This window comes from Phoenix dactylifera, chromosome 1 (genome assembly GCF_051530095.1).
Source record: "Phoenix dactylifera cultivar Ajwa chromosome 1, Ajwa_hap1_PhDact_Kaust_v1.1, whole genome shotgun sequence".
NCBI lineage: Eukaryota > Viridiplantae > Streptophyta > Magnoliopsida > Arecales > Arecaceae > Phoenix > Phoenix dactylifera.
Window position 1 is genome coordinate 6,447,921 of NC_143190.1, and position 26,141 is coordinate 6,474,061.

General features: G+C 37.5%; 1 protein-coding gene and 1 long non-coding RNA gene across 6 annotated transcripts; one reads left to right on the forward strand and one right to left on the reverse strand.

The window, feature by feature from the left end:
• LOC120104045 (uncharacterized) lies at positions 1 to 19,850 on the forward strand. Of its 2 annotated transcripts, XR_015976829.2 has the most exons (4): positions 48 to 955; positions 1,086 to 2,246; positions 10,638 to 10,799; positions 14,086 to 19,850. It is a non-coding gene; the product is annotated as an uncharacterized LOC120104045 (long non-coding RNA). The 2 variants fall into 2 exon arrangements; XR_015976828.2 differs by lacking the exons at positions 10,638 to 10,799; positions 14,086 to 19,850 and having other exon boundaries at positions 1 to 955; positions 1,086 to 5,704.
• Positions 5,304 to 25,017, reverse strand: LOC103709183 (mitogen-activated protein kinase kinase kinase 5-like). Of its 4 annotated transcripts, none has more exons than XM_017843337.5 (11): positions 24,250 to 25,017; positions 20,955 to 21,545; positions 20,788 to 20,875; positions 20,096 to 20,158; positions 19,847 to 20,010; positions 15,854 to 15,929; positions 12,172 to 12,231; positions 11,089 to 11,208; positions 6,256 to 6,462; positions 6,091 to 6,167; positions 5,304 to 5,998 (listed from the first exon to the last, which is right to left on the reverse strand). In XM_017843337.5, the coding sequence occupies exons 1-11, from the start codon at positions 24,777 to 24,779 to the stop codon at positions 5,770 to 5,772; spliced, it is 2,205 nt and encodes a 734-aa protein (XP_017698826.2). In that variant the 5' UTR covers positions 24,780 to 25,017; the 3' UTR covers positions 5,304 to 5,769. The 4 variants fall into 4 exon arrangements, with proteins under 4 accessions (XP_017698826.2, XP_008792633.2, XP_088575344.1 ...); XM_008794411.6 differs by having other exon boundaries at positions 20,955 to 21,542; positions 24,250 to 24,975; XM_088719218.2 differs by lacking the exon at positions 12,172 to 12,231 and having other exon boundaries at positions 24,250 to 24,976.
• Positions 25,018 to 26,141: the final 1,124 nt, after the last annotated feature.

Consider the following 26,141-nt stretch of genomic DNA (forward strand, 5'->3'; position numbering starts at 1 on the left):
TTTGGAGACATCCGCCTCATATGCCCAGGCTCTGAAACGAGTCTAGCCGATGTGGGATCTTTCAGTTTCGATATGGGATGCGTAGCGCATCGTACCAATTCCAAATTGGTAACATATCAACATGGTATCTAATACCGAGATTATAAACGTTGTAATCAATAAACCTTGTTGAATCATTGAATGTCAAGGTAGCGTACGTCGTTCCATCGCTTCCCCTAATCCGCATCCTATTGGTTATACTACACACTAAAGTCAGCCGTTGCTCTCTCAAATGTCAGCAATTCTTGGACATTAGCACATAAGGCCATGAAGGATCACGATGAATTTGGATATACATTGACCACCCCAAATCATCTGACATACAATCCATAGGGCAAGTCAATTAGTTGACATCATTAATAACTTTTCTAGCAAAATTGTCATTAATTTCTTATTAGATCTCTATAGAATAAAGATCATAAAAAGCATTCAATCTCTTAGAAATTAGCCGATAACATGTGAGAGTGGCGGTCGGAGCTATGGACAGATTCTAACCACTTTCCTACTGTCCCTTTGTGGCTTCAAGAAGCATTGATTCCTCTTCTCTTTTATCCATGTTACCCGCAACTACCAGAAGCTCTTCTTCTCCTCCTCTCTTTTTTGCTTCAAGAACCATTGATTCCTCCTCTCTTTTATCCATGTTATACTGCACGCTTTGCTCATCATCTACCACTGCTAAGCTTCCTCACCATTCTCATCACTGTCCTCTGCATCTTCGTCAACATCCTTTATGAATGAATCCAATATAACCTGTCGTCTTCTTCACTTTCCTCTTATTCTTCTTCTTATCCCACTAGTTCTCTTTCCTCCTTTTCTTTTGGTAGATTTTTGGTGGGATATTCCGGTGCTGCGCGGTCGCAATCGCCCTCTTCGTAGCCGTTGCCGAGATGGAATGGAGTTTTATGATAAAATTTTGGTAGGTCAGTTTTGTTCTTTCATTTTTTTTTCTTTAGCTATTTTAAATTTGATATAACTTTAATTTTAATTTATTTTTTGTTTGATTACTAATTAATGTCTATTTTTCCTTAATAATAACGATATTGGAGTGATAAGCTGGAAGGGGCATGCTACATATCTTGTAAGTATTTTCCCACTATTCTTTAAATTTCTGTCATTTATACCCTTTAGGAGAAATGTCTTTTTTCGACTAATTTGTGATAGGGAAGAGAGAGCTATCTGAAGTATAAATTGTTGATTTCTTGAAAAACAGTGTTGCTGTGATGACAACAGTTTTGTGAAATGTCTGATAAAGAGTGGGCAGCAGAAAGAATTTGATTTTGTTTAAGGGGGTTGCAAGTTACCTTCTTATGGCATGTGGTTTGACGTACGTGATCTCAAAAACTATGGGACTTTAAAAATGGTTTGATTGCTCATTTTTCACACTAAAGAACAAAAGATAAGGCCTCATGTGCCAATTCTATGCCTGGATGAGTGGTGTTTAGCATGGTGAACCTTGGAATCTAAATTCACAATCATGTAATTTTAGTTCTTTGGTTTCAAATATCATCAAAATTAAATATATATGGAGTAACTTTTCAAGGTTGGACTAGGTAATTGGCAACTTGAGGCAAGAGATGATGCTTTTAACTTTGCTCCTTTGATCATGCCAAGGTGTGCCCCCCACCAAACCAAAAAAAAAAAAAAATGGAGCCAACCCAAAATACAATGCACACAAACATATCACATATATATAGGTCAAGTTAAAGTTGCATGTTTTATTCTGAATTGGATGATGTAGATCCAATATTGATAATCCAAGCTATTAGATGTGATCTACTATTACCTTTAAACTACTTATATCCAAAAAAATCATGTGATTTGGAGTTCCCTAGCCCCTGCATATAGCAGTCAAAAAGTTTCATGTTATTGAAATTATTCAATTTTACTTTATACATAAGTTAAAGAGCATCAAACCATATGATTTTTGGTGCGTAAGTAATTTAGTGATAGTAGATAACATCCAATGGCTTGGATCATCAATATGGGACCCTCATCGTCTAATTCAAAAAGTAACTTTTATGTGTGTGTGTGTGTGTGTATGTATGCATGTGTATGTATGTATGTGTGTGTATATATTGATTATGTTCTAGTATTGTGTATAGCTATTTATGGCTACAGCTATTCTGGGTGTTTTGATGCATTGGTTTCTTGAAGCGTGCACGCCAGGAGAAGGAAATAACAAAAAGCAAGTAGTTAGAGATCTAGAGGTAAGCAATTAGTTCATTGGCAGCAAAAGCCATTCAACTGCAAAGGCTATGGTAGATGTTAGTTTTTACGTACAACATATGTTTGTCTCCTAAGTTCAGTTATTTTGTAATGTTCATTGTTCTTTATTCTGTGACTTTCTCAAGCTTGAATTGTAAGTATGAGAGCATCCAAGTCAATCAAATTTTATAATAAGTTCTTTGCAATGGTGAAAAATGAAACAATGAACTAATTTAATAATTATTACTAAATTAGTCTTGTGAGAACTTAAACAGCAAAGAGGTCAGCATACAGCTACTTACATTCAACTCTTTAACACATTCTTCATCCTCTCTTTCTTATTCTCCACATAACCGGAGGAATCTTCGCCGTGCATGGCTTTTATAAAAAACGAAGCTAGGGTGACAGCTTAGACTCCAAGTCTTTATATATACCATATGGCCTAGTCTAGTACCAATTCAACCTCCACCCTCCATTTTATGTAAACGCCTTAAAAGAAGTAAATGATCCATATGTTCTTCTTCCTGCCAACATTGTAAACAGGATCTTAATTATGATCCAAATTCTGGATCATATGACCCGGACTAAAATGACCTCCAGTGGTCTATATAGTCCTTGGATTTTCTGGACATTTTTATCATGTCTGCAGTCATTTTCTTGATCTCCTTCTTGCAGTTAACCCCTTTATGTCTTTGGATTCTATATCCTGTAATACTTTTGGTGGTTGGAGGACCACTGCAGCACTGGAAAGATGACTAGCCTTGGAAATGTAAACATGAAACACAATGAAGGTTTTGAGAGTATTCTAGGAAGTAAAGTGTTATGATAGCTATTAATTTGATTTGTAGTCATGTTTTTCTGCTGCATCATTCTATGAGATGTTAATGAGATGACTAACTCATGCCACAATGAACTCGAGTTGTATGGTCAGTTTGAATTCTTCCTCCATGGTAGTCTATAGACTCTATACATTCAATTTCATGGACTTTAAACCATTTGGAGAACAGAGTTCCTTTCTTGACTTTTCGTGTGAGTTCAACCATCCTACTCCTTCATATAGTTATCGAAGTCACGCATGCCATAACCAGCCATCACCAACCTGAGAGAAAGCATTCTAATGCACACCTTCAATACCGAGGTCTCAGATAGACGGAATGCCAACAGACTTACGATTCTTTTGCAGACCTTTATTGCTGCAAATCATGTAAAACGAGATTGCAGCAAAAGATGCAACTGTTATACCTGGCCGGAATCCTTTTTTCTATCTTGAGATGAATGCCTCTGGTTGTTAGTCTGGCTATTACAATATTATTCCTATTCTTATATTTTCTTGACTGCTCTAAGTCATTATTTATGAGAAGTGTGTCTTGAATAAATTCATTTTTTCCTCCTAGCTTTTTAAATGTGAGTCAATATGTGTGATGTATTCTCTATGGGGTTATGATTATATATTATTCTCTATGGGGTTTGAATCTTTGACCTTAGGTTAACAGCCACAAGCTTCAACTAACTAAGATGTGGAGTGGGAAAATGTGAGGTGCGGAGACTGGATCTGGAATAGGGAAACATGCGATGTGGGAGCAGCACAGACATCGTGACACACCTCATGCACAAGCACATTGGCGGATTTGATATGATATATTAGAATAGATTTTTTTTTTTTTTGCTAAACGGATAATTCATAAAGTTAAGGAGCGGAGCGCTTTACGCAGCTCCCTCTCTCCTACCTATAGGACTCCTTCAGAGTGATTGGCCATATACGAGGATATCCAATCCATAGCCTCGTTAGCCTCTCTATAAATATGCTTGGCTTAAAACGCCACGCCACCCCTAACCATAGCCCGAATATTTTAAAAGCAAGAAGTGGTACCCATCCACACCGCAGGTACCCTCCTAGATCCAGCCAATCACCGTAGCCAAATCACCCTTAAGCATGACTTCTCTAGCCCGTAGCACATGCCAAGCACAGCCCGTGCCGCCCATTAGAATAGATTTTGTCCAGTTTGGTATGGTATTCCGTGGGCTGAAAGATTTTCACAGTGGATCGACGTCCATCTATACCTGCAGGACTTGATTAGGACGCAAATCTAGGCAAATTACTGAGCAAGAAAGAAAAAGGTTAAGCCAAACCAAGGTTTGCTATCTTAGTATCGAACTTCGTATCGGTGTCACACTAGTACAGTACCGGTACGGTATGGTACAGAGTTTTTTTGTGTACCTTCGGTACGCTATCCGTACTGGGTATCAGTACTGAATCGGTATGATACGGTATATCCTGTACCATCCGGTTCGGACCGGTATAGCGTACCATAAGCCAAACATATTTTTTAACTCTGATTCAAATGGTTGTCTGACTTGAGTAATGCTGAATAAGGCTAGATGACCCTAAGAATGATAAGATTAGACTTGACGCTAGCAAGACTCTGACAAACTTTCTGTGTACCTTTTTATTTGGACAGTGTTGTAGCCTTCCGAGCTTTCCTCGGGCTGGGCTTCAGCGGATGGTTCTTATTGCCTGCATCAGATAGACAAAGTTTTGCCTTACTTGAATGTAAGGCCATCTCTTAGACACATATCCTTAGGGGAAATTATGTTTTGATGAAAATATACCAATGGATTGCAGAAACTAAAGATATCAGTCCTACCATCCTAATGTAATTTCTTGTATCAACTTCAGCAGAGAGATTCTGTAATCTGCATGATGGAGCTAAATCTGAAATAATGTTTGGTTCAGTCGAAAAGAATAATCCTGCCTGCTGATGCTGTGGGTGTAAAAATTGATGCAACATATACAGGCTCTCAGATTTACATGCTGATCATCTGATTTGTCATGTGTGAAATGCTATCTCATAGCATCCAGTTTCATTCTCCAGCAACTCGTTCAAAATTATATGCTGAAGCAATTCTGTTTATGCTAGGTTAAATGCAACATTGAAATCACCTTTGTAGCTTCCTGGAAAGAAGCAATTTATGGTGCATGGAAAGCATATCCCCTAGTGAAGCAAAAATGATGACAGGCTTTTTGTAAACCCATAATTAAATTTGTTAAGGAACTTGTATTGGTGACTGTAACACCTCAATTTACTGGCATTAATTAGTGAAAAAGTAGTTCACCAAGAACATACAATTAGAGGACTAAGATTATCTACAACTGAAGTTTGATTCGGAAAACTACATACACATTAATGTCATCAACGAGTCCCTGGACAGAACTTCAACCCTTTGATGAAGTTCTTCAATGCAACAGTAGTGTACAACATATGGCTTCCTATTTCCCCTGTCCAACATTATATAAAGAGTAACCAGATCAAGCGAGGCTGATTTGGGGGATACATAACCTCCTATACCCTCATAGTTATGTGAATTAATAGTCTTCAAGCAGTGTTGCAAAAGTCAAAAAAGGCAACGCGAGAAAAATCAGAGGGCCTCGTGGTATTCATCCCAACTGTACAACTCAGCTCCTAAAAGAATTGAATGGCTGAAAGCACCTTCATTTGATCCCGAGGGGAAAACAACCAGCCAAAATCAGAGGAGTTTCAAAACTTCCTTTCCATGAGGCTTGGGTAATGTATATAGCTGAAAGTTGCCAGCAGCCAATTGTATACCATTCAAAATCTTTGTCGTAGAGCCAGGCAGACTTGGCCCAATGTAATTTGGATGAGCGGAGAAACATGGTGCAATCTCAGAGTTTGAGTAAGGTGAGGGACGGGAGGCTGCTGATTCAGAAGTTTCAGGACAAGAATGGCTGGCTTCGCTGTTTGCAAGAAAATCGCACATAGATAAGTTTGCATATGGATGTCCTAAAAAGGTGAATCTCACAATGTAACATCACTGCTACCAGCTTACCCATTTGATGACCGATTTGCATTCATGCATGTGTCACTTTTCGATGTGGTTCTGTCTCTTGAACTGTAAGTTGTATCCTGCAAAAGTTGGATAGATGCATTTTAACATATCCAGAACTGACAAGGATGAGTAATTGTAGAACAAATGGTACATATTGAGACTTACTATTTTAATTCCTGCAAATGCCTCTATGGAACCATGAAGGTTGTAATGGTGGGAGTTTCGTATAAAAGGATGTTCAAGCAACATGTTTGCTGTTGGCCTTTCTGCTGGATTCCTACGAAAGCAACGCCGAAGAAAGTCCTTACCCTCAGAGGATAATGTTTCAGGAATAGGCGGGTCTTTATGTAAGACCTTGAACATAGCTGCTGGCTGTGGTCATTATAAATAGAATAAAGAATTCATTTTCAGAAGGAAGAATAAGGTGCATCTAAAACAAAAGTGCACAGATAACTGATAAGTGCTCCCATATTTTTACAACATAGGCATTCATCATCGGATCCAATTTTGATCTAATATTTGGCGAGTAGGATTGACAGAACGAAAAAGGAATTTTTTGAATATATTAGAATGAATAAGAAGCAATTATTCAATGGGTGTCAAAGATGCTGCCTATATCTGTATAATACAAGTATACATAATATGCTATGAATATTTTGACATGCATGCGAGTTAAGAGTCATAAAATCATGGTGTCTTGGGTTCCCTTCCATTAGCTCATAGGACTGTACATGGCACAAGGTAGGGCATTATTCATGAACGCATCGGCACAATACAGTATTTTCTCCAAGGCATGAAATCAAAGAATTGCCATGAAGGCATATGGAAGTTCAAAATTTATTGAGCTTGCTAGAGATATTTTAAGTACCTAAGTATTATAAGGGTCTGTTTGGACCAATGTTCAAAAAGATGTCCGACCTGCCACCTGCAGGTAAATACAGGCCAGGTCAACTGGGATTTTATGAAAACTCACTCCAAACCATTGAACTGCATAGTTCAACTGTTCAACCCATTTGAACAATTCTGGTTCAATGGGTCGCAGGTCACATTATCTTATTAGACGGAAGCCCTAAATAGGATGCTCTGTTCTTCTCTCCTCTCCATTCTCCTACTCCATTTCCTCCTAGTGCTAGGCTATGTCCTTGCACCCCCAACATCTTCTCTTTCTCTCCATCTCCTTCGTCTCCCTCCCTACTCTCTTCTCCCTCTCAAGCTCACCTTGCTCTCACTCTATCAGCCATCAACTCCACCATCCAGTCCCCCAGATCCAAATACCTTTGGCTTCACCATGCTGTCATGGCCATCAATGGTAGGAGATCATTCATAAATTGTTGGCTACCTCTATTCTTTATTCTCCACTCAAGCAAGGACAAGGGCGAGGAGGATGATGCGGGGTCTTGTGGTGACAAGAACACACAACACTCCCCCCACACCCCCCCCCCCCCCCCCCCCTGCGCGGGGTCTCTACTCTGCAAATACCAACTCCACAAGATGTAATTCATGGATAGGGCGACAATATCATTAATAGATGTATTTTGGCTTATGCTGCCATATGCTTTACATGATAAGTATGTACAGCAGCCAAAAAGAAGCAAATTGAAGTGGGTGTGAGCATCTCAGAGAGTAATTGGAACTCTCAGAAATTTGAGGAGGTTGAACTCTTTGGTTAAAAAGTAACATTGGGTATAACAAATCATAAAACATTCATTTACTTAGGGATCCTACTATAGTAAAACACATGATACATAAAATGCATAGAGTGAGAATAGAAGCTTTATTATTGTCATCCACTGTATAGGAATGCAAGAAGAAAAAGATTGACAAAATATTCTACTGGAAGCACAAGCAAGCCAGCGCTTGCATGAGCAAGATTAAAGTGGGAGCTGAACTTCAAGCAGGAGATTCCATTTGTTATAGAGGTAGTTATAAGCTTTTAAATATTGTAACCAAAACTTGTATCAGTTTTCTCAGCACGGTCTCAGTACAGTACCAGTATAGACGGTACATACCGAATCTAAAAACATCAAAAAAAAATGAAAAATTATCAGTATGACTGGTAGAATCAGCATGGTATTGTCAATATGCACAGGTACATACCGGTACAAATGATTTCAACGTCCTAGCACCTGTAATGGTGCTGCTTTTGCAATGGAAAAGTACATAAAGACAGTACAGTCCCATTCCAATTGTTTTTTATTCCATTAAGTGTTACAAACTATTTCAGGCTCTTTGTCGTTTAGTGTTGGTGAGATATCAAAATAAATTCAGACATGATTTTCTAGACAGTTTGTTTAATGCACAACCATGGCCTAGAAGGCTATAGATTGGCCCTGGGTAAACAAAGATCAACCAGAAAAAGATAGTTTGTGGAAGAAGAACTAGAAAATTTTATTAACTTCAGAGAAACTGAACTTAATTACTGCAAACTCCCCTCTATTATAATTGTAGATTGCATTCCAGAATATAAACTTCTTGAAGAAAAATGGCTCTTCTCTACACTTTCCTAGATACAAGGAGAGCCAAGAAGACTTTCCCAAAATAGTAAAATTTGTAACACTAGAAGAACCAACTCTAATAAGTCTAAGCTGAATATTGGAAGAGGCCCCAGAATAAACATGAAATTCCTAGAATGTAGAAAATATCTTACCATTCCACAAAGGATTTAATCAAAAGAGCCTTACTAACTGAAAATGAGGAAAAAAAGAAAGTCCCAGTTTGAGACTTTCTTGTGCACAAGTCTCCTCTGCATTTCCATGATCACTTGATCTTCAATTTTGACCACATAATGTGTTGACCAGTTGGCTGTCCTAGTCACCCAAAATGGCCCCGTAGAAAAAAGCAAGCCATAGATCTTTTTAGAGTACTTGAGAGCACGGCATTCAGCCTGTTGAGTGCTGTTGTACTGGTGGGAATTTGAGTAGTTAATATTGGAAAACTAAGAAAGAGTATACCTAGTTCAGGTGCACTGTAGACCTACGAAAAGTATTCGGCAAGGATGTCTTGTGCAGAAGAGGATGCTTTGCAGGTGTAAGTCAGGCTCAAAAAAAATGAATGTAAGAACTTGGATAACACAATTCCCTATTTAATTTGTTGTTTTAAAAAGCTTTGACCACTTCATCAGCATGACTTCATGCATCTAAGACAAGAAAGTTACTAAGTGCAGGAAGTTGCAGGAAACATACAGACAAAGCCCTCAACAAAACCTGTCAACAAAGAACTGCAGGTAATCATAGTAAGAAAATATGGATTTTTAATAAAAGAAAACATCAATTTCTAATTTGACAAAGACTTAGGAAAAAAAGATTTATCAAAAAAATGGAAAAAAGATTGTAGTGCAAAGAATGCTTGAACTATCTTAATATTTAAAAATTCAAGAAAATAGACAAAAAGAAGAATTTGAGAAATAATTATGTGGATGTCTCATAAAAACCACCAAATCCATAAATCATGTTTTCAGTGAAAATAATCAGAAAATAGCTTTCCAAAAAAAAAATGATAATAATTGGACAATTTTAGCATAGAAAAATTGGAACCATGAATATTATTACTTCAGAGATTATTCATCACCAACATTTCATCTAGTATTAATAATGATATTTGGAATTGACATCTCGAAACATTAAAAAAGGCAAAAATCGTTCATCCCATGACATCCTTGTTTCATTTAATAGAAATATACCATCTACTGACAACATCTATGTAGTATATCTTTTCTTTCAGAAAAAGTCAAAATCATAACCATTCAAAAAGTCTTTTTAATTAAGGAATCACACACGCATCACCATTTTCTGCATAAAGTCAAAATGGTGAAGTGAGATCAAGCCATTGTTTTAAAAATAATTGAGCCATTCTTCTTCCTCTAAGATTCATTTGTGTCCATTATAGGTTCCATCGAACCCCCCCCCCCCCCCCCCCCCCCAACAAAAGCTGCTTCAAAACTGAATGCCCAGACCCTTGACCTTGTGCTCCGAGGATGCATGCCGCTCAATCCACCTTGGCCATTCTCGCTCTAGAATCAATCCTCAAGACCTTTGTCTCAATCCCCAGCAATAGTGGTTAATAGCGGTCCAATACAAGTGCCCCCTTGCCCCCCCAACCCTCATCGCTTCTTCCACGGTTAACTACTCTGGGTTCTAGATTCTCTTGCTTGGCAGCTCCTTCTCACTCACAATTTTAGTTATGTAAATCTTCTTTTTTTTTGAGGTAGTTGCTTCATCAATTTGTCATCAGATTTTGTTTGAAACAGCATGGATGAGTTCTTAAATTAATTCATTTTATTTTCTTGTTTCAGGAATCATGATCAATACTCTATAGTTTGTACATTGCTCTCTTTTGGATTTGTAGGAATATTTTACAATATTCTTATTTCACTCTTGTGCATCATTTATATTTCTAATTATTTAACTAGTGGTCATAATATGCATATGTTTATTTGTACCTATAAAATAAAAGTTTAGATATTTTTTCTATACACTTATAAATTTAATTTATTTGTTTTTATGATTAATAATAATTAATACATTTATTATATGATGCTGACAATGCAGTTGTTTTGGATTGGACCAATGGTTGAACTCCGTGACCCATAAGGCCATAACCTTGTGCTTTTCCCAGTTCAATCAATGAGATAGGTTTCGAAACATTGTACGAACTACAAACAATTCCATGATGATCAGTGATAAGACACTAAAGTCATGCTAGATAAGAAGGTAGAACTTTCATCATGTATTTACACTTAATTAATATAGAGATGATCATGCACTCAAACTCATTCAACTAAGGATTGTTGCATTGTAATATTACAGGAGGCTCATATCCAGTACTGAGCATTTGCTGCAGTCAAGCAATTTAAAATACCTTTCTGTATGTCTGTCTGTGTGTGTTTCTGCATGCACATACATAGGAGTATATTATATACAGTTGTGCATGCATATCTAAGTGGACGATCTGAATAATATTTGACATATAACAAGCAGCTAACACCACCAATGTACTTACCCCTTCAAGACCATTCCAAGGATGTTTCCCTGTATACATCTCAATAACTGTGCAACCCAAACTCCATATGTCAACAGCAAGATCATAACCAATATCTTTGTTCATTGTAGCCTGCAACACCTGCAAAAGAAGAAAGGGCAAGTGAGTATTCTAGAAAGATAAAGGCAATGTTTTAACAAAGGGAGGGGCCAGCACCTTAAACTTGATATGTTGAAGAGGAAAAAAAAAGATGAGTACAAGGCTTTAAGCACAGAACACCAGAGTCTAGACAAGAGAAAGCAATAAAGAAACAAGCAAAAAAAAGAAAGAAAATTGCAGAATATACAAATTACCCAAAAAACTATTTTGGGCTTTGATTTATTGAATTCTGAATCCAAACTCTACAAGAGGTTAAGTGGATGTCACTATTGGCTTATGCAAAAAAACCTTCCATGCAACCTTCATCCATGGTAATTAAGATTTTCCCTCCTCTTTCTCAACCACTATGCAAAAACCCAAGCCTCTCTTCTAATTTACACATGCCTGTAACCAATACAGTTCTTTCACTGCCTCGTCTTGAGTATATCTGAACTAACAAATTACTCCAAACTAGGTATGGGTGCAAAGGCCCTTTCCATGAAAATATTTTTCAGATTATATCTTGTTATATGTTCTAGCGTAGGATATGCCTAATATGATAGGGAAGCTTAATTAGTCATAAAAATTTGGAGTACAATCCTTCATGCCAAATAGCTTTTGTAAATAATAAAAAAAGAAAGCATGCGTTAGCATCAACAAAATGCATTACAATTGACAATAAACTAAATCAGTTAAAGATCTTCAAAAAATAACACTGTCATGGCCGGTCCCAAGCTTGAATGAGAAAGGTGGAGGGTTGATGTCAAGTTCCCAGCTAGTCAAATATCAAGAAGGATGAAAAGGACCCAATTTGGACCTGTAAAGCCTTCCCTAAATAGTTGGGAAAAAGATAGATGGTTATTTGTATGGATAAGGTTCTTCAGAAACAGAAACCTGATGCTATTCCTGTCAAGTCAATCACTAGCAATAAAAGATGATAATATACTAGGCATGATTAAGAAGCACCTCTGGAGCCATCCAGTGTGGTGTCCCCTTAAGTGAAAGTACCGCTGCCGCTCCACTCAACTGTTCCATAATAAAAGTGAATTAACAAAGTGCCGGTCATAATAGTATACGTAAACAAACTTTTTAGCGAAAAATGCAGAAAATTAAATGCATGATCAAAGTGGGAACATATGTTTCTTCAATTGGGATAAGTGTAATTATAAAAAATTAAGATAAAGAATAAGGAAGGAGCAAATAGGCACTCCACAGACTACGGTGGTAACACCAGCATAGCACAGAAAAAACAAAAGCAGCTTCATACTATGATGTGCAATCGACGTAAACAAACAAAAATCTTGCAGATCAATTTATTCAGCTCCTAACAGATGTCCTGTCATATGGAATGAAAAGTCGGAGTGCCCATGTGCATTTGTAATCTTTTTTTTTGGTACAGTGCATTTGTAATCTTTACCAACCCTAGCCCGTGATTGCATAGGGATGTTAACATGTTTAACCAAAGAGGGTTGGCAACCATTGAAATTTTGGTTCAATACGCGTCAATATAACTCAAGCCAAACTGAATCAGTGAGGCAAACTTCTTCATAGACATGTAGACTGAATTTCACATCAATCAACTGATCCAGGCCATTCTTATTAAAGAACAGATCCTTCCAATTTAGATACATGAACTTCCCTTCAAGGTCCACAGTACTAGAACCGACACCCGTGCCTGTAGGCCGGTGGTACGGTACACCACACCCCCATGCCGTGCCATTTTGGCGTGAATCAATACGGAAACCGGCAAGGGAGGGGGAGAGGGAGGAGTGAGGAAGAGAGAGAGGGAAGGAGGGAGAGGGAGTAAGGGAGGGAGAGTGCGGAGGAGGGAGAAAGGCAGAGGGAGGGGAGAGGGAGAAGGAAAGAAACGAAAAGGGAGAGTGGCGGAGGGAGGAAGGGAGAGGGAGAAGAAGGGAGGGAGATGCTAGCAGAGCGCAAGAAAGGCGGAGGGAGGGAGGAGAGAGGGCTTCGATCTCTCCTCCGCGCTGCCAGAATAGAGGCTTCTACTCCTTTTATATATCTTTTTTGAATTTTTTTAGTAAAGTTAGGACTGTACAACCAACCTTGCCTCTCTTAGCAGCAGTAAAATATAGTGGACTGCATAGTTATCAGAAAATGTGTCGTGAGTCCTACATAATGATGGAAAATCATACAATTCAGGTATAGCAAGTATGGCACGCGGTATGCATTAAAATGCATTTTTCCACCATATCAAGATTAAAATTTCATTTCTAACATCTTTCTCCATTCTAAAGTTGACATAGAAAAGAATTGTTCTCATTTTGTTCTCATTTTGATTTGGACATCATATGCATTTCAATTTCTTCTCAGTTTATTTTCTTCTGGTGCCTAGAAATATTGTAGAAGGTTCCTATCGGGTTACATACATATATTTAAACTCGACGAGCAAACCTGTTTGAACTATCGAAATGGAAGTCTATAGGGGTTGGTCCATCCCAACCCACAAATCCCCAAACCACGTGCAACCCATTGACCTAGGCAGTCCAACCAAACAACCCACAAAAGTCAACGCAGTTTCAACCCTTCCAGACCAACTATTATATAGGTGTTGATAAAAACATAAAAAGATGAAAAATTAGTTTACCACTTTACTCTTCAAGATGAGGTTGGTCCCATCCCTAACAAAAAACTTGCCATCCCAAGTTACTTAAAGGGTATGTTAGGTAAGAGATATCAATGCATATCATTTTTTATTTTATTTTATTTTTTTACAAAAACAAGTTGTGAGATTCTATTGTTCTTATAGAACAAAAGTTATGTAATAAAATTGTTATTATGACTTTTAATCCATGTTTATTCTCATATTTAATTGTTAAAAAAATAAATTTTTATTTATTTTATTCATTTATGATGTCACAGGTCAATGGATCAACCCACAGTTGACCTGCTATTGAACCGCTGGCCAGAAGCCAAGACACCAGAAGGCGTTAATGTTTGAACTAGGTTTCTAAACATGGTTCCAAAATGTTTGGGGTTTCCTATCCACCAAGCAACCTTCAAAACATCACTCGAGGCCCTTCTCTTTCCTAAAGCTGCAGTAATGAAGAATTTGGGACCTTTTCACAAAGGTCAATACCAGGCAGAGAGCTGGTCAAAAGGTTCTCAAACAAATATGGATCATAAGTTGATCTACAAAGTGAAAAATCCAAAGTAGAGTGAGATAAGGCTTCTCATGTTAAGGTTTAAGGCTAAGCCCCCAAGAAAAAAGAGCATTGATACCAGGTAGAGAGCTAATCAAAAGGTCCTCAAACAAAAATGAATCATATTTTGAACTAGAAAGTAAAAAAAAAAACTAAAATGGAGTGACATAAGGCTTCTCATGTTAAGGTTTAAGGTTAAGCTATCTAGAGAAAAGGTCAGTGATACAATTTCAGAATTAAATCTGGGGCATGCAGATAACTATAAATCCAACTTTGCCAAATAACTTTTGTCCAGGAGACAAGTGAATGCCCTTTAAATTGGCCTTGAATTATCAGCCCCAAGTTTTTTTGACCAATAAAAGAAAAGGTAGCACCCAAATGAATTTTGACTGATGGATAATTTTCTTACCAATCCGGAAAAAAATTCTAATTAATAGAAAAGCATTTTCACAAGAGCATTTAAGGAACTGTAAATCAGTAAATAAACCTTCGCATATTTATAGACATAATCAAGAAATGAAACCAAATGCATAAATTCCAATGCTGTTAATTAATTATGTTCCAACTATCAAAGGATTAAATAAATTGATAACTGCCCAGAAATTCATTATCCTGCAACCAATAATTTTTAGGATAATGAGAGACACAAGAATACTAGTTTACATTTTTCTCACTTTATCAACAAATTCATTTCACCTGTCTTCAGAATAAAAATTTCAACAAATATTAAAAAATCTAAATGCCAACGAATCAATGACCCTAAGAATGAGAGCCAGCAGTGTTTCAAAAAAACAGCCCATATGGCCACCTTGGCTGCCACAGGTAGGGACGTCTAGCTGCCTGCCTTAAGCTCTGGAGACAGCTACCTTATCTGGGCCTTGACCCCAATCAGTGACTACACACTGAACAGCCCTCGACTACCTGCCCACATTCCCTGAAAACAATGTGGTCCTGTACAAAAGTATCTATATGCACATGCATGAGTCAATGAATTAAACAAGCATAACCAAATAACAATCACCACAATCTTTTTCTTTTATGTTTAAATGATAGTAAACTCTCGAATGAACTGGGACTTGTCCCAGTGGTCATACCCCTTTGCACCACAACTAAAAGTAGAGGTTAAGTTACTCAGGAAAAAAGTAGAGGGAAAAATTTCAGAATTAAGTATGAGATATTCATGACAATAGTTTTGAGAACCAAACTTTATTTCAAAGAAAGCAATTGTATGTATGTTCATATGCATGGGTAGCTAAATAAAAAATGCATACACAAAAAATTGCCACTATGTTTTCCTTCTGACATGATTATGAATGGTGATCAACACATTATTGTCTATAAGGTAATTCAATGAAAATGCAACAAGATGTATGCCCAAGAAACATACATTAGAAAATAGAGAAATAGCAATACCAATAGCAAGAGAGAGAGGGATCATGATATACAAGTATAATTGTGCCCTTTTAAAATCCAATAGTCACACTCACATGTTTTGCCATCCCAAAATCAGCAAGCTTAACAACACCATTCACATCTACAAGCAAATTTGCACCTTTAATGTCCCTGCAAGAGTCGCACTAATTTATGATACCAAAGTTTACCTCTAAATTCAATTATTTGAATAAAAACTTCAATTTTACAATGCAAGCATAATTGTAAAAACGAAAATTTGTGATTTCAATGACTTAGCATTATCATATCAAGCAAGCAAAAGAAGGGGATTAACAAAACAATGTAGATGAAGAGTACTTGTAATTCAGAAAGAACAAATAGGAACAAAGCACCAAATATATTTAAGACTTTTTTTTGCATGTCAACATGGAATAAATCAAAATGAGTTATAAATATCCATATTCACCAGGGCTATATTTTCAATATGACAAGATAATCACAGAAAGACAAGTTTGTATTGTAAGATGCGCATATCCAACAATCAGTGCAAGGTCACTGATTGAGTTACCAGAAATGGAGTGTCGTAGAGGCCATGGATCTATTATTGATAGTTCCCTTATCAATATATACAATTTTTCATATTACATCTGACAAATTCCAGCGCACAATCACTCTCATGAAAACACATGGAACAAGCCAAAGTTTTAGCTTGATCTTCAAGTCCAATATGAGGTTTTAGAAGTTGCAAGGAATAAACTCACTGTCCATGCTCCAGTGGGGGTTCATAATTTTGTCAAGGGGCTGAACGTGCCCGCCCGCTCTAAGGGTGCGCCGACCTGCTAGCGCTCCTAACATAATCCCTCAAGCCACCACAGCCTGAACCTAATGGCAAACACCTCAGGCAACCCAGCTTATAACTCCTCTCTGACAAGCTTTGACCAGCCACCCACCCATAACCACTCATTATAGATGCTCTCTCCTGCAGGAATAGCAAACATCCTTGTTTGGATTGAACTAGAGCTTAGAATTACAGGTTTCTGCTTGATCTGACCCTGATCAAGACCCAAATTTCAGACAACATTTTACATTGAAATCGAATCCAGTTTTAATTTAGTCAGCACAGACATGACTCAGTTTAGCTGAATTTTAGCCAAAACACTATGCTTAGCAAAAAATATGTACTAAAAAGATATAACTACATATGTTTTCAATTTAGTCAACCAAGAACTGACCAGGCTTTAACTTGAATCTGAAGCCCTAAGGTAAGAACTGTCTTGTCTAAATTTATAGAACCACACAATGCCTAGTGTTAACCCAGTTTTAAAGCCCTACAGTGAAGACCTGGAACATTTGAATTTGCATAACTGGAAGTAATCTGGTTTTAGATTAAAACAATATTTTTCTTCCAGAATAGTTTTGGACACAACTTCTACATTGTCAGGAGTCATTCTTTTAAAAGGTCAAACAAGGTCAGTACGATGAGATTTTGCCACTCCTACTCCCCTGCCATTCCTTTCCCTCTCTTTACAGCATCGGCCAGGGATCACATTATATACTTCGGCCTAATTTGAGCCAGCTTCAAGCCTAAGCCGAAAAATAACTTGATCCAAGCTAGTTTGTTATGACAAAGATTAGCAAGATTGATACAATCTAAGGATGATCTTCAATTTGATTCACTAACTCAGAAGAGGAGATCAGATATGGAAATCTATTTCACTTGTTCTTCTACACTGAAGATTTTAGCATGCTGATCAATAATTCCAGCAACTATAAACCATTTAAAACATATAAACTTTATGCATCCACAGTTATTTCAAGAAAATCCTCACTTCTGATGACTATTGTTATTGCAAAAACAAGACTTATATCTCTTCATTGAAGCTGCTCTCTGTACTCAAATATCAGCACATAAATAGTGGTAATATGATAAGCTAGGAAGAATAAGATCACAATCTAGAGTATTCTGCCTCGTCCACTTTTCAAATTCTGCTTCACACCAATTTTCTGAGGTAATGCTATGATGGATTTGCTCCACTAGAGGGAGTATTAGTATCTCATTAACAGCATTATTTGATGAAGAAGATGAAAAGCCCAAATTTCCATATTTAATTTCCAGATATCAACTTCATGTCAAACAGCGGTGTACTCTATCATAAATTGTACTCCAAACCTACTCCTAGACTTAATCTATTTTTAAAATAAGGCAATTTCAATCTTCTTGAACCAAAGACAATCACAGGCTTCCCATTCTCAAAATCACAAACCTCTAATACTTGTCAAACCTTGTTATAATTAATGCACAGCTATTTCCAAACAAAACACTATGATCATAACCACAAGCATCCAACCTTATCCCAACTATTTGGGTTTGTCTTTTTGGATACTTATTCACCAAGCATTCCTTTCTAGGGCCATTTCAAATTTTATTTCAAGCTTTCCCTTATATTTTCTCACAAATCACAATCTTATCCATGTTACCTTAGATCTTCCACTTCTTTCTTTGCATCCTCCAACACAAATTAAAGTGACTCTCTTTATTGGAGCCCCCAGATCTTCATTATACATGCCCATACCATTTCAATCAACTTTGAAACATAATTGTAGTGGCTTCCAAAAAAATATCAAATCCCATTATGCCTAAATTAGGACATGTGAACACTATTTCCACTCAAGTTAGAATCCGACACAGATTTTTCCAAAAATAAAAATCAGGAAAAAGTTTCAAAAATCAATCTCAGTTTTGGCTTTCAGCAATACTGAAAAAACTCTGTCACTTTCCATTTACTGAAAAATATATATATAAAACAAATATCAGCTAGAATTATGAAATAAATTAGAAAACAAAGAAAGCCAACTAAGACAAGTAAATACATTAGGCATCATCTTAGAGTACACTTATTTCAAACTGCTGGATATATTGTTTGTTAATTTCACACTAAGATGGTTAAAAAAAGAAACGTTTTTAAATATAAAATGTTGTAATATGTCATTTATTACTTCATTTGCGGTTCAGGGAAAAAAAAGTAGTCAAAACTAACTTTATGTTCCTCTAAATCTCTTTAGAATATAGTGCTGGAATACTTCTAAATCTTCTTAAACTGGCAAAACCTAAGTGAATTTTATAGAAAAGTGTCAAGAAAAAAAAAAGAAATTACAAAAAAGATGGCATAAATGACTCACAATGAAGTTGACCCTAGTCAGTTTCAGCCATCAAAATCCGACCCTTTTAGATTGGCTCTAGGTGAGATCGAAATGTTTTGGCTTTGAAGTTTTAAGTGGAACCTCAAACCATGTTCTAGAGAAATTAGGAAGAAACAAAACAAGAAAATAAGAAATTTTGTGCCTATTTCTTTTTACTTGTGTTGACAAATAGAAACTTCAAGCCAAAAAGGTCCATGAGAGAGCAATAAAGTGGATTAGTTGCATGAACAAATCCTGTCGAAATAGTTATGAATTTAGCATTCACAGAACAAAGATGAGTACCAGATGTCATTAGTTCTTAATTTACAAGCAACAAGGTCAACTGGCAATTTACATAGACCTCAGCTATGTAACTCCAAATACTGTGCCCCAAAAGAAACATTGTAAGGAATTTCACTGTTTTCTTCGTCAATATTTGTGTGCTCATTTTTCCATCAAAACCTGTCACAAACATGAGAAAGAATATATCTCATGATTCCTTTTAAATTCTTCCAAGTCCAAACTATCATACAAATAGTTCTGTACTTCCTGATTTGGTCTATTGATCAAATTTAATACAATACAACTTACCTAAAATGTAAACTATCTTTCACTACAGATAAATGCCAAGAGGGCATACAATTTATTAGCTTCCACATGTAATGATTCATTAAAGCAAGCAATACAAGAGTACTCTAGAAAGTCTAGCAATCACCTATAATAATTACTATGAAGTTATGCAGAAACTCATAAAATGGAAAGCACACTGTAGAGAAAGAGAACCCCATATATCCATGGCGAACATTACATCTCATGTAATTGCTTAAGTTACCTAATGTGAATAGAAGGATAATTTAATGATGCAAACCGATAAAAGCATAAATTAAATTTGTAATGGAGATAAGAACCTATGCATTGTCTTTTTGCTGTGCAAGTATGCCAGCCCATTAAGAATATGACGAGTGAAATTGCGAACCACCGATTCTGTCATTGCTCCACAATGCTGATGAACATACTTATTGATGGAACCAGGATGAACATACTCTAAGTATATGTAAAAACGATCCTCAATCTGCATATATACAAAAGTGCATCTATTAATTTGCATTTAATAATTATCAACAGAGCTTCGCATGCAGCCCAAAAAAAAATCTTACGGTTTCACTCCCATAGTACTGCACGATATTTGGGTGCTTAAATTGACTAAGAAATTTTATTTCCTGCATAACAAAGGATAGATACCAATCAATAGATTGAAGACCAACACCAGACCAGCAAAATCACTAAAAAATGCTGGACATGATTTATAAATTTATATCCTCAAAAGTCAAAATAATATAAGAGAAAGATAACAGCTCCATATACAGCATGCTAATAAAGAAGTCACATGGGTGAGACAACAACCTAAAAGAAAATCAGCATGGCTACACGATAAGCATGTTGAAGAGAAAGATACATCCATGCACAACCAAGCACATGACCCTGAGATAGCATAAGTTTATGAATTGTGCTAGAATGACCACATGCATGCAAGTATGATTGGATACGTTTTTTTTTACTCAGATGACATAGTTCATGCAGATCGGTGCAAAAAGGGAAAGTCAAAAAAGACAAGCAAGTGAAAAATAGAGAATAAAAAGATCTCTATTATTTACACTTTCAATCTGTTGATTTTTTTTTCTTTTGTTTTTACTCTTCGAATTTGATGCTATTCTTCTCAAAGATACTGAAAAATTATGATCTTATATACAAGGCCCCCAAATATTTGACAACAGAATGCTCTTTACCCCACACAAGAAAACAAATGCATTCATTTCAGAGTATAAATAGCATGATAGAAAGACCAAACCTGCTCCAACTGTTTTAAACATTCAGCAGACTTGGAGTCATCAGGAATTATATTGACTTCCTTCATCGCACATAAAGCTCCAGTCTTTCTGTTCAAGAAGATCATGTTGGCTGTGTTAAAAGAAGCAGAAACAGAGCCCACAGTTGATCAAACATGGTATCGCATACCTATTGGTGGCTTCATAAACATTCCCAAATGTACCACTTCCAATAAGTTTTCCCTTCTGCCATTGACCTGTCATCAGTGAAGGAGCTGGAGCTCCTGGAGGGAGGGGCAGAGGATGGACGCTGACATTGTTATTACTTTCATGCCATGTGACAGGATTGTCTGGGAACATCTTTGAATGCAATGGTGATGGAGGTGCACTAGGATTTCTTGGTCTTAAAACAGGACATTTCCTTGCTGGACTATGAAGCGGTGAGCAATCAGGACTTCTGGGAATTTTCTCGGGTGAAGCTCGGGGAGAAAAGTTTGTCATCATATCTATTGAAGGGATCTCTAGAGATGACCAATGTTGAAAACCTGGAGGGACAATGCCAGAAGCAGAAATGTCCACATTACTCAATCTTCGAGGACTACGTACAGGACTTGAAAAACCACTAGTTGGAGCACTTTTAGCAGGTATATTTAAGATGAAGTTCCCAGTATCAAAAGAATTTGGATCTTGGAACACCTTCCTATGATGGCTAAAAGCAGATCCATTCAATTGTATATCATTGTGCTCCGGATTTACGCGACCGATATGGTTGGCCAACCTACTGAAATAAGGACACACCAAGTCAATTTTCTGTTATCATATATGTTATGTATAACCAACAATAATCTTCTTCAATATTGTCTGAAAATCATTGAAGAAGATGTGGTTAACCTGTGACAATTGCATATAGAAAAAATATATGCAATCCAGATATCTACATTTATCAAATTCAAATTACAAACTAATTGTTGAACAGCAAAAGTATCATTAACAGCATAAACAGACACTGCAAGAACAAAAAATTGCAGAAAAATTTTCCGGGATCAAAATAACTCAGCTCTGAGAACTTCTTGCAAAATTGTACAATCACATGTACACACATGAAAACACCAAATGAAAAGCACAGATAATGGAACATTATTAGGAAAACAAAATTCAAACTGACAAGTAAGCATGTAAATAAGAGTAACACTGCTCTTAGGAGCACAGTAATGCCTGATGTATTACGTAATCACCCAAAAAAAAGCAATTGAGTACATACTGGGCTCAATTGAATATCAAGTTTAGTGCCAAAAAGCATTGAACAATTCACTTGCAAGTTGCAACGTTTTCTATGGACTATAGGGAAAAATTTCCACCTGCAGCATCAAAATTCCAAGTACATCATGCAAGGGATCTAAAATGCAGCATATACATTGTGAATTGTGAATCCACAGTAACATAAGGAATGAGAATATTCTTTAAAAAGGCTATTCTATTGCAAATCTCCGCCTCTTTCTATTCAGCAAATCCAATCTTCGTACAATCAAGCAAAATTTAGTCTAAAAACATATACTGAACTGAATGTTTTGGAGGCGGATTTCCAAATGTTCATTTATATGCCAGTATATTTTACCATTCTTTTGGATAATGGGTAAAATATAGAAGTTCATCCACAATAGATGGATGATATTAGGAGTTCAGTTTTTTAACTAGACGGTTGCACGAGATAGGGTTAACTTGTTTGATTCAATGCATGATCTTGAACCCTTGATAGCCAAATAGTACATGTAGGTTATATAAGAAGAATGAAGGATCAACTTAGTATCTACTTCAAGCAAACCCAGATACTTTGCAGGTTATCCAGAGAACTTGTGTAGCATCAAGGAAGCTTTATCCAACTTCCTAAGTATGTAGCAAGAAAGAATTCCCCTCGGTTGCCAAAAAAAAATTAAATTATATGTTTAAACAATAACCTACGCTATGCCCCTTCCTGTCCTGTCAACTACTCATCAAGGTTTTATTTTACACCTCTATTGTTAAGAGCTTGAGACCACTCAACATCACGTGATGTCATGTGCTATCCATTAAAGTTCTCAAACTATAATGCGTGAATCCAACAAGAAGTAAGAAGAAAAAGAACTAGTGCATGAGAATGTGGTATTAAATCATATTAAATTTTTTGGCCCATATGGTCTAAATGGAATAGAAAAGATTTTGTTGATGAGAGCAAGGTTGGGAAAGAATGTTTACTACGATCCTTGACCCCATTGAAGTCTATGTTATCCATCAAGGAGTTGCAACTTGTAAAATCTGAACTAGGTTCCCAGCTGTTTGAGGTTGGGCTTTGAGGCCAAGAGACCATATAGTCTCAAAAACCATTTTGCAAACAACTGATGGAAATAATCTCCTTCCACTCATTCAGTTTTTATTCCCAAAAGAATTAATCGTCGAAAAAGAATCTTGCTCTTGCTTACATTTCTTATATTGTTCCATGAATTTGTGATAATTATAGGAACTATTGGTTTGTTGACGGACCATGTTCTATTTATATTTTCTTATCGATAACTTTGTGTTTTTCCTTTCTTTCCTTTTCTTTTGTTGAAACAGCCTCTAAAGTCTGCTTATATACACTTTTTAGTTTATTTGACAAACTTTAAGAGATCTCTAGAATGATAGATAGATTGGGTTATTAAGGAGCCATTTGGTGCTGCTTTCATTTTCTGTTTTTGTTGTCAAAAACCCAAGAAGAAAAATGTAAGGACTATACGTATGACGAAACCATCTCAGTTTTTCAAATTGCTCTTTGAAATCTTGCAGAGGCATTGGAAGCAAGGATGTATTGCTTTTGGAAACCAGCGTAATGGAAGCAAGAATGGCAGAAATTTGGTGCAAAACGCTGTTTCTGCATCAATCTCGACATGGGATTCCACTGACTTGTTAAGAAACAACAACAAAAAAAAAAGAAATGCTGCCAAGCAGGTCCTAAGTTAAAATTAAAAGGAAAAGACAGAATTTAGGCAAATACTATCAGGTTTAAGCTGTAAAAAAAATCCTCTACAAAAATCAAATGAAGCAGAAAATGGCTGCAGATAAGAAAAACAGAAAAACAGAAAAGCATAGTACAACACAAAAGTTTATGGTATTAAAAATAACAAGTTATTGGGACAAGAGAAAAGCACGAAACGATCAAAAAAACTCATTTTCCACGAGTCATGGAAACAGCAAGGATAAAAATTAGTAAGCTAAAAATACTCTCACATCCAAGGTGGAAGTAGCAATAAATTAGAGAACTAATATGAAGTATAGTTCGGTATCTCTCTTTGTCAATCCTATCGAGCCTCAAGTTTCCATTAAAACTTCGAATTTCAATCTTTTCCCCCGGATTACCGAAGCAAGAGAGATATTTGAATAGAGCGCAAGACAAACACGGAATCTTTCCAAATTTGCACTTTCTGGTGACAAAGGAAAAGCAGTCAGGAAACAGAGATAATATCGTCAATTACCTCCCAACTACAGCGCCATTCGCTTCCTCCTCTTCCGGTCCGCACGAAGCCCCTCCGGGCGAAGGCAGGGGGCAACTGCTCGGGGACGAGAACTCAAACCCCAGCTGCCCGGATTCCGGCAGGGGGAGCGGACGGGGCAGCACGGGTGACGAGGTCGACCGCACGTGAAGCACGCAGTTGATGTTGCTCAGGGAACGGGATACCGGGGTCGAGTTGGCAGAGCCGCGGGAGGCGGCGGCGGCGGCGGCGGCGCCGAGGCCGCCGATTTCGACGTTGCTGAGGTGGCGAAGCTTGCGCTGGCGGGTGAGGCGGGGTTGCTGGTGCTGGGGATCGCGGCGGCTGGCGGGTGAGGCCGGGTCACGGCGGGTGCTGCGGCGGCTGGCGGGTGAGGCGGGGTTGCTGGTGCTGCGGCGGCTGGCGGGTGAGTCCAGGTCACGGCGGGGGGATGCCAGGGAGGCGGAGGAGGAAGAGGAGCTTTTTCGGGGGGGAGAGGTGGAGGGCGAATTCGTAATGCGCTTCCAACAAGGCATCGCGGCGGAGGACCATGGTAGGACCACGGCTAACGCATCAAGAAGGGGACCGGAACTCCAACCCTCGGCGGGGAATGGGACGTCCACCCATGGGATTAAGAAGAGGAGAGGAGGGGAATTGGGGGAGAAGACAAAGAGGAAGAAGCCCCGGATCGGGCTTCATGGGTGGACGAACGACACGACCATCCTCTCGCTCCTTGGCTTTTATTTTTTTTCGTTTCCTTTGGCCACGCGGATTAAGACGTACGGGGGGGTGAGTCAGCTTTTATTTTTGTTTTGGTCAACCGATGCCTCCCATTTCAGTTCCCTTCTCTCGTCTCGCCCGCCTGGGTTTTCAACGCCAGACCGCCCCCAGGAATGAATAGTTTCTGCTTCTTGGTTTCTTGTTCTTCGTTACCGCGTCGGTCCAGGAACGGGTGAGCCGGACCAAGCCGTGCACGCGCGCACGGTCCCCGTTGAAATTCTATGCTGTGTTGCTATCCTTTGTTATAACAAAACAGATGCAGCATAATGAAATAAAAATAAATTTATAAGTAAGTGATGCCAAGTTTTGTGTAAGTCATAACCTGATGATCCAGACATAATTATTTTGGCTGATTATTAGGGGGCAATTCAGCCAGAGAAAGAAGGGATTGACTGAATGAGTCAAAGGTTTCAATTTATTACTTACTGGAAAAAGAAACTGGAATAAAAAAAAAACATATATATATATATATATTATGTACATATATATGTACATATATTAAACAATAAAAAATATTAAAATTAAAAAAGATATTTGCGCAAGTATTTTACGATTAAGAAGCAATTGCTTCTTTTTTAATGCGGCTCATTCTTTCTGGTTCACGACCGATCTAAAAGTGCTTTCCTTCTTTCGTTCTTTGTTTATGTACCTACTAGATCTACACATTTGCTAGTAAGGCAAGGCAATATAAAAAGTCCCGAGAATGTGGTCATCCAAGGCTTCAATCAGAATAGTCGTTGAAGCCTGCCATGGAAGGGACTTCTATGTTATCTCTGAGACTTCATGAAATACAAATTGCGAACAAAATTTGTTGCCGCTCAAAATCTAGCTAGATAGGTGGACAAGCTGATGAGCAAGGCTGCTCTGCTCAGTGTCGTATTATGGTGGAGCTGATCTGTGATCACATTAAACAATCATAAGGTCATCAAAATGTGTCTGATCGGAGATCTCCAATGCTTGAGATGAAAAAGAGATTGAAATATGAGGGTATAATATTCATATTTCTCATTATACCTGAGGGATCCTCATACCTAGTATCTATAGAGGAGGTGGTGTGAATCTACATGGTTAGGATCGCGCAATTCATAGATGAGCAGTTAAGCTCTTTTCTTATCCGC

Coding starts and splice junctions, on each gene's coding strand:
- LOC103709183 (XM_017843337.5), bottom strand. CDS start 24,779: ATGCCTTGTTGGAAGCGCATTACGAATTCGCCCTCCACCTCTCCCCCC. Junction 20,876..20,954: donor GTTTATGAAGCCACCAATAG/GTATGCGATACC, acceptor CTTCTTGAACAG/AAAGACTGGAGCTTTATGTG. Junction 11,209..12,171: donor CACACTGGATGGCTCCAGAG/GTGCTTCTTAAT, acceptor CTTCTTTTGCAG/GTGTTGCAGGCTACAATGAA.